Genomic DNA, 9,026 nt, shown 5'->3' on the forward strand with positions numbered 1-9,026 from the left:
AATGTATCTGCCCTTTAAAAAAATTAAACTAAACAAATAAAGCTCTGATTTTTTTTTTAATAGTTGTCTGTTTTTATAACAAAAAAATTACTAAATTTAATTGATTTGATCCAGATCTGGCCAAAACCTTTGAACCTATTTTTTAAATAATTATTGGACCTGATCCAGTTCGTCACTAATTTTGACCTTTAATTAAGATATTGAGAAATTTTTAAGCCTATAACAGTAATAGTGTTGAACTTTTAAAAACGGTTTTTTATGTATATATGGTTAATAGTTACACATACAGGGTTGCCACTCGGTCAGGAAATCAGGAAAAGTCAGGAGAAATTTAAAAAAATGACAAAAGTCAGGAAAAAATGGGGGGTTTTGAAAAAAAGTCAGGAAAAGTCAGGAAATTTGATAAAATTAAAAAAAATTAGATTTTGTCAGTTTAAATTTACAAAATTCCTTGTTTTCCAAAGCCTTCAAATGGTAAAAATTAATTAAAAGTCCTTTAAAATCAGAAAAAAATTCCAAAATTTCCCTATAAATTTACAAAAATATTTAATTTTGTTTCCAATGCCTTCACCTGGTATAAATTAGTAGAATATCTTTTATAAAACTTTTTAAAAGTTCCTTATATGTTGTTTGTTGATCTAGATACATTTATTCTAGGAAATGCTAAAAATTGTGTCTTTTTTCAGACAAGGTGTGTTTACAAGGTAATAATACAAGTATTTTGCTGATAGAGCTGTTTATTACAAACATCAATCATACACAGATGGTTTAAGTGATGTACTGGAAGTTTGATGATAGAATTCAGCAAAAAACTGTTGTTTTTAACCTGTATTAAAATTAGATTGAAAGCTTTATATAGTTTCAAATGTTAGATTATGTTTATTAGAATAAGTTTAATTTAAGAACTTTAATTTGAAAAGTCAGGAAAATTTTGGTAAAAAGTCAGGAAAAAGTCAGGAAAAGTCAGGAAATTTTTCTCAGCTTGATCAGTGGCAACCATGCACATACAATTTTGCAAAATTTGGTTAGAAAGTTTAAAACATTAAATTAGCTTTAGACATTTTTATTGAAATTTAGTACTTACTTCAAGTGTTAATTGTTTTTAAATAAATTTCATGGCTACTAACTTTCAGATTTTAGTGAAATTTTATTACTATGATAAGATTACAAAGGTTAAAATACGAGCTTGGCCCTTCATCATACAAACCTCCTGGTGTTTCATTTTGGAAAGATGAAGAAAATGATTTTCAAATACATGCAGGTATAAAGCTTTGATAAAATATTTTATACTAAGTATGTGGTATAGATACAATGTACCTTAACTTATTAGCAAAATAGTTTCAGAAGTGCAGATTTTGGTTTTAAAAAGTGTAGGTTAAAAAGATTTTTTTTTCTTTAAATATATTTAGTTTTAGAAGTTTGTAAAAAATCTGTGTTGATAAATAAGTTACTGTTTTTCTATACCGTGTAAAATTTTTAAGTTTTTTTATGTTTAGTATTAGTAAGTTTTTTTTGAAAGTTCTAAAACTAACTTTATTAGAGAAAAATTCTTAATTTTCAACAGTTTTCACAACATTTTTTTTCCTCCACAACTCAGTTTTATTTTACTTACAGGGTTGCCAAAAACCTAGAACTTGAGTAAATTGGAAAAAATTATCTGGAATTTTAAACAATTCTACATATGAAGTAATGAAATTTTGATTTGAAACAAAAAATCTATCATAAAGATTATTTTTGTTATGATAAAAAAAAAATAAAAACACTTTTAAGTTAGTTTTACAGTACATTTTCAATGTTGTTATACTATTTAAGACAGTATTAGTACTTTGACCTTAGTTTTATACTAAAAATAGACCCAGAAAACTTGTTTTTTCAAATAACTGAAAGAAATTTAGAAAACCTGGAAGAAAATTCTCAAAAAATTTTGGCATCCCTGTACTTACTTTGACAGAATATTACAGTTTTAAAAGCGTTGGAAAAAAAAGGTTTTCTACTTACACAAATTTGTTTGAATGTTTTTATGTCAGTCTAATCTAAATAAAATTAATAATGACTTGGTTTTAATTTATTATAAAAAAAATATTGTTTTTTATTTTTAATTTTACTTACAAATAGTTTACAACTTTTTATATTAAGTCATTAATACTTCTTGTCTATACTATATAGCCATACGTAGTTTGTGTAAGTTAAAAAAAAGATATTATCAGTTCATAATTAGTTATCAACTTAATAATATTTAACTTTTTTTAAACATTTTTTATGCTAACTTTTAAAATTAAGTTTTGTTATTTTTTATGAAATAAAATTTAAGTTAAATTCCTTAAAAAGAAAATTTTATAAATTTTAAAGGTTAGTTTCCTAGGTCGAGATTTAATTTTGATACTTTTTAAGTTAAATAAAATACCTTTTAGTTTAGGGATGGGCAATGTCTGGAACAACAGGCAAAAATCTATTGCTTGTAATTAGTGTTTTACCGGATCCAAAAACAGGATAGTGCTGGACCTGGCCATAACTTGCCTATTTCTGAGCCAAACTAAAGTTTTATTTGAAAAAAAATAATAATGATATTCGTTCAGTCTGAATCTTTATTTGAAAAAATGGTTCTATCTAGTTTCAATTAGAAGTGAATTTTATTAAAGTTGCAGACCCAGCAAATATCATTTTAAAGTTGAGGACCATTTTTATCAAATTAAGATCCAGCCTAAATCGAATACAAGCCTTATTTTTCAGTAAAGTTTTGGTTAGATCCAGATCTTGGCAAGTTGTGGCTAGATCAAGCAGTATTCTGTGTTTGGATCTGGTAGAACACTACTTGTAATGTATTTTTTATCTTGAAAATGAAATGAATGTTTGCATAGTTACTAAAATTATTAAGTTCTATAAAAAGTATTTTAATATGTGATAATATGTTAGTTATATTATAATAAAATGGTAGTGCTTATTAATGATCATTTTGTAACAAATTTGTTTTTTACTAGATTATTTTAATATTTAAACTATAAGTTCTTAAAATTTTATGTTGGCAAAAGACTTTTTTTCTGTTAAATCTTGCCTGCCATCTAAAAAAGATGCTATCTCACATTCAAGTTGTAACATAGAGAAACCAATTTTTATCTAATAGTACAATAGGGAGTTCAGGTTATTTTAACTTTATGACTATGCAACAGATATAAAGGCTGACGAGAACACACCCTACAGCAACATGGTGTTTAGGCTGGTCATAAATGTTTCGAACAAATATCCGTTTGAACCGCCTGATGTGAGGTTTCAAACGCCCATTTACCATCCCAACATTGACACTTCGGGAAGAATATGCTTAGATGTTTTAAAAGTCCCTCCTTTGGTAGGTTTACATTTCACACTTATCAAAAGAATAGTTATTTATGATATGTGACCGAAAATCCACACCACTAGTTGGTTTTTTGTCACTTTTCACTTACCTAAATAATAAAATGTAATTTATACAAACAAATGTTTACAGGGTTCATGGTCCCCTTCGCTTCATTTTGGTCCTTTATTCACAATGATAAAGCAGTTGTTGGCTGAACCGAATCCTGAGGACCCTTTGATGCCTCAGATTGTTAGTTGTTTTTTAAACATCAAATCAAAAATTTCATAGAGTTGTTCGTAAACAAAATGTTTTATGTGTGTATTGTAATTGACTGAGTGTATAAAACTATTTGAAATATTATATAAATATGTGCTATTTAAAAATATTTTATCGTTGGTGAAAAAATGTTATTAATATCTCAAGGTATATTATAATGGGTTTAGATATTTATTTTATTATTCATTTTGTTTATAGAAATATATTGCTGTAAATAACTTTTATTTAGGCTGCTGAATTCAAATTCAATAGATCAGTTTTCAACAGAAAAGTTAAAGAGTATTCAAAAAAGCACAAGGTTAGACTTTAAATTTCGATGAAATTTAGATATCAGTTTTCGCATGTTCATAGATGCATTACTTAGATATTTGACTTGGGAAATTGGTTTCTAACACTTCAATTGTTTATTAAAATTTTAGTCGATATGTAACTAAAAAATATCAGCCATAGATTGTCAGAATATTAGGTAGTTGTGATCATCATTAAAGTTTTGTTGATTTTTGTATTTTGTTAAAATTGCAGTTTGTTGTAAATACAAAACTGCTATAAAAAGTCTTGTAATCTTTACAAAGACTAAGTTGTTTTTATTATTCTAGAATGTCTACAAATATGAAATCAAGAGATTAACCTAATGCTTAACACCTTAGTTAAAAATCGGTTCTCATGTTAATACTGATAAACATGGTTTTTGATGTATGAACAGCTAAAATATAGCTCATGTGTTCAATTTTAGAAGACTTTATATGAAGAGTTCAAAAAATATTTCTATAGAGGTTTTGTGCTAAAATAATTTTTCAACTGTAAAGAAATCGTGATCATTTTTAAGAATAATAATTTTGGAAATGTTGAGAAAATTAATTATATAATAGGGTATGATACTTTGCAAGTTGTATAAATATCTGCTGAAATATCATTATTTTTGTATACTTTGAAGGGCTGCAAAGAGTCATTATGATTGTTTATATCTTATGTTGCTAAAAAGTAAAATCATCCAACGTTTGTAAACCTTTTTGTTTTGTTTCTTTCTATTTTATATGTTATTTTGATTTTATATCTTAACTAATTTTATTTTTAGATTGAAGTTTACTATTATTACAAATTTATGATGTATATATACCAATTAAATTGTTGTTAGAAGTAAATATAGTTTTTTATTAAATGCATTACTTTTTATTTAAGCCGATAAAATATATTTTGACTAACATATATATTTTATAACACATATTAACCAATTTTAATGAAAAGTCGAGTTTGTTCAGTCTAAAAAAGAACTACTTCTATTACCATTTTGTAAATTTTGGTTAATTTTGGTACTTTCTAGCAACAAAGTTTCTTTTTACTAGAAATATAATATTCTATGAAACATATGCGTCCATAAATTTAATAAAAAAGATCCTTCATTATATTTAAGTTAAATATCATATCAAAATTTAGTGTAATTTTTAACAAAAATAGTTAAAATTTTGAACATTAGTCTGCTATTGTACCTGATTAAAAAAAAAGATCTTTTATTGAACATAAATGTATTTCAACAAATTTTCACCAGTGTGATCTACTGTAAGAAAACATGATTATGATTAAATTAAATAATTAAATAATTTTTGAATTATATATATATATATATGTATTCATTTCAAATGTATTTAGTTTTAGATTTTTTTACATATTTTGATTTTTACCATAACATTTCTACACAAGCTCTATGTATAACGAATAGATAATTACGTCATAAAACTAAATCAAAATTTTTTTTGAATTTTATTCTTTAGCACTTTTAAGTAAAACCTATACCAATTGCAAGTTTATTATTATGCATTTATTTATTTATTTAGTATTTTTTTATCTATAGTGTTTATGAAATTCGTAAAAAGATAAAAATGATAATTATAAGTTGTAGTTAGATTTTTGTTAAATTTTAAACAAAAGTTTACTTTTTATTTACTATTTAATTTTATTTATTGTATACTTTTATTTTTTTAATATATTTTTATACCTTCCATTTATTTGTTTAAATTTTTTTTTCCAGATTTATTTTTAACAACTGATGATCTCTTATACATTAGTTTAAGAGTGAAACATTGTTTTGTTGACAATACTGTAAAATAAAAAATATAAACAATATACTATTAACAACTACATTATGTACTGAATATTTTGTGTAAAAACCATTTTACTGCTATTTTTGTGGACTATGAAAAATGTGCACTTTTGTAAGTGTTTAATTATTTTGAATTAAGCGATTTTTATAATACCAATATACGGTACTTCACTTAATTTAATTGCTGCAAATAAAGTTTCAGCTTATTAATAACAGGACGTATCCACATTTTTAAAACGTCATGTACAAACAGAAGGTTACAATGATGAAAAAAGATCGAAGTTTTCCTGAAGACTTGAACTTTTATTTATTATTCATCATTGCAATTTATGTGCTTTGAAACTGAAGTAGCGACTGATAGCCAATTTTATTTATATTTTTAGCTGTTACATTCTTGATATTTTAGGAAAATATTTTGAAAACATTAAAAATTTATATGCACAACATTCTTATGAAAATTTGAAAAGTTTAAAAAAGTTCAACTATAATCATAAACGTGAACATTAGATTTCAAATACATAACTGTTATAGTATTATATAAAAAAACAAGACTTTAATTTAGATACAGTAGAAGTTTAAGCTAACATATTAGTGTTGCTATATTTTAAGTTAAAGTTTTGAAATATTTTGTTTTGAAAGTAATAATTTGTTTATTTAATTTTCAAATACTTACAAACAATTTAATCCTAAAACAGCTTATGTTCTTTATTTTACTCAGTTAAACTAACAAAACTCAAAAGTTCTCTCTACGTATTTACGTATTTTTTATAACTAATAAGAATACATAAATGAATTTACAAGTAAGTTTTACTCAATTTCCAATCACTTTTACCAATGTTTAGTAGTTATTATAAGTGATGGAACAATACTAACTAGAAGCTCTTTAAGCTACGAAAATTTTTGACTTGGTTATTTTTTACTTTAAATTAATCTATTGTATAAATTGTTAAAATACTTAATATAATTCTTTTAACGCTTTTAGATAAGTTTATTCTCACATAAAATGTTAACCGCCTGTTTTGTAAATCAGTCTTGATGTTATTATGTAGAAAAATGAAGTATTTAAATTGCATTTGAAAACTTTGTATGTAGTTTTAAATCATCAAAACTAATGTACAACACACTTTAAAAAACAGAAAATATCATTTCATATTAGCACGAAGATAAGAAAACTATATTTATAAAGGCTGTTATAGAAATGTTAAAATATGTGTAAAATTAAATTAAAAAGATAAATAATTAACTAACTATCCTTTAAAGTTTCAAATTTAAATAAAGCTCTTGTATTGATTAGAAATCTTGAGTTGTCTAAAAGTTCAAATACGGTCCTCAAAAATACTAAATTGCTTCATTAGGAAATTAGTTTCTTACGATCGAAATAGTAAACTATTTTTCTATAAATTTAATGCTTAACAATTCTGGATTTAACTTGGTCATACTTAAAACCTTAAAGTTTGATTACACCTCACAAAGAGTCGTAGTACAGTATAGCAGAAGCGTATCAATTTAGTTTAACAGGCTTTAATAATTATCTGCTTTGTGCATGCTAATTATTATGTTATTAAATTACTTAACAATTCTAAATGGTTTAAAACCAACAGTTATTGTAGTTGAAGAATATTTTTAGTTTAAAACTGAATATGAAAAAAAAATATATTGACGGCTACAACCAAGAAAAGTCTTTGTAGGATTTTATTGATACTAATCAGTTATGTTGATCTTTGAGTTAAAATAGTAACCAAATATACACGAGAGAAGGTTAAGGGGCTGAGTAAAAACAAATGAACTCGGGCGTTTAAGATATAACTAGGAAACAACTTCTGTAGTAATTGATAAAACAAAACAAGTTTATGTCTTAGTTTTGACATATCAATAACAAACAGAATCGTTAAAAAATTTAATCATTCTATTAAAAGTTTACTTAAATATTTTATGTTTGTTAATAAAACTTTCGAACAAGAATTGTTTATTAAAATAGAGACCTAATACTTGGTAATTTAGATACAAAATATATATTAAACTTTATAAAAGTCTTTGAATTTTGTTGTATTTTAATATTCTAGTTTGAAACATTTTTACATTAAACGATTAATATGCGCATGCATATCTATTATTACTTAAAACACATTAAAGTTTCACTTGGGTAATTTTTTAAGCTTATGAGTTGTACAAGGGTCTACTACCCTGAAAAATCTCAATCAAAAACTTTACATAAAATAATATTATAAAATGCAAAAAGAAAAAAAAACAACAAAGTTTTAATATTTTGGTAAGTGAAAAAATATTTTTTTTGTAGTTAATTATAATTGTTTAAGAAACTAAAACCATTTATTTTGTGATAAAAAAAATTATTAAACATAAACTAAACTGATTCAATTATTTAAAGTAGTTGTAACACTTTATTTTTTTGCTTTCAGAATAGATTAAGCCTTTTAAAAGCATTCAGAAAGTCTCATGTATCTTAATCTATAACATTGTTCTACTAAAATGGTGCTACTGCTTTTCAAAAAAAAATGTCCTGTTCCTGTCTCTAACAAATATTGAATACCTTAAGCTGTGTTAATCAGATTTAGATAACTAGCTTGAAAACTTCCCAGTATTTAATTTCGAAGCTTATTTCATAAAGATTTAGCTTAAAACTTTTAATCAATTTAATAAAAAACTAAATCAACTATTAAAACTCTATCAAAAAAAGATAAAACAATAGCTCGGGTCGGTAGTTTTTAATCTCATAAAGCCTTGTTCTCAGAGGATAAAAAATAGTCATATGTACGGGTAGTGTCAAAAATACACGAAGGGTCATTTTAAACGGTGTCAATTTAGCACGTTTTTTTTTACTTTCAATGTCACCCTTTATATATATATTACATAGCTTCCTCACTTGTCCGGCCATGTTGGCCAAGCTTTTTTTGTAATTATGGCCGGATAAGCCTTTGACCAGATAAGAACAAAACTCATGTATGTTCTAACATTCTACCTTTTCTATATTATGCAATGTATATAATAAAACAAACACTAAATTTTCCGTTAATATATTTAATTTGAATTTTTTAAATATAAGAAATTGTTGAACTAAACGAAAAAAAAAGATTAAGTTGATAATAAATTTAATAAAATACAAATGATACCGTAAAGAGTTACATAATATCGGAGCTCATTCTAAAAAGTTTTAGAACAAAGGTTTATTTGGCAAAGCTTAATTGTTTTTAGCAGATAACTCACGAAATAGGATGAGTTGTGACACACCTTCTAGTTTGGCTTCTGGTTGACAACAATAGATAGCTAAGTAATCATCCATTTTTTTGCATGGCTTTAGCATGA

At 24.7% G+C, this 9,026-nt stretch overlaps 1 protein-coding gene across 2 annotated transcripts; it reads left to right on the top strand.

Annotated features, from left to right (window-relative positions):
• Window positions 1-1,131: 1,131 nt before the first annotated feature.
• On the top strand, window positions 1,132-6,193 carry LOC145840839 (ubiquitin-conjugating enzyme E2 T-like). Of its 2 annotated transcripts, XM_082948180.1 has the most exons (5): window positions 1,132-1,261; window positions 3,168-3,343; window positions 3,482-3,580; window positions 3,837-3,905; window positions 5,922-6,193. In XM_082948180.1, the coding sequence occupies exons 1-5, from the start codon at window positions 1,156-1,158 to the stop codon at window positions 5,994-5,996; spliced, it is 525 nt and encodes a 174-aa protein (XP_082804306.1). In that variant the 5' UTR covers window positions 1,132-1,155; the 3' UTR covers window positions 5,997-6,193. The 2 variants fall into 2 exon arrangements, with proteins under 2 accessions (XP_082804306.1, XP_082804307.1); XM_082948181.1 differs by lacking the exon at window positions 3,837-3,905.
• The last annotated feature ends 2,833 nt before the right edge of the window (window positions 6,194-9,026 follow it).

The sequence above is a fragment of the Thalia democratica genome, chromosome 7 (genome assembly GCF_965202585.1).
Source record: "Thalia democratica chromosome 7, ktThaDemo2.hap1.1, whole genome shotgun sequence".
NCBI classification, from domain to species: Eukaryota; Metazoa; Chordata; class Thaliacea; order Salpida; family Salpidae; genus Thalia; species Thalia democratica.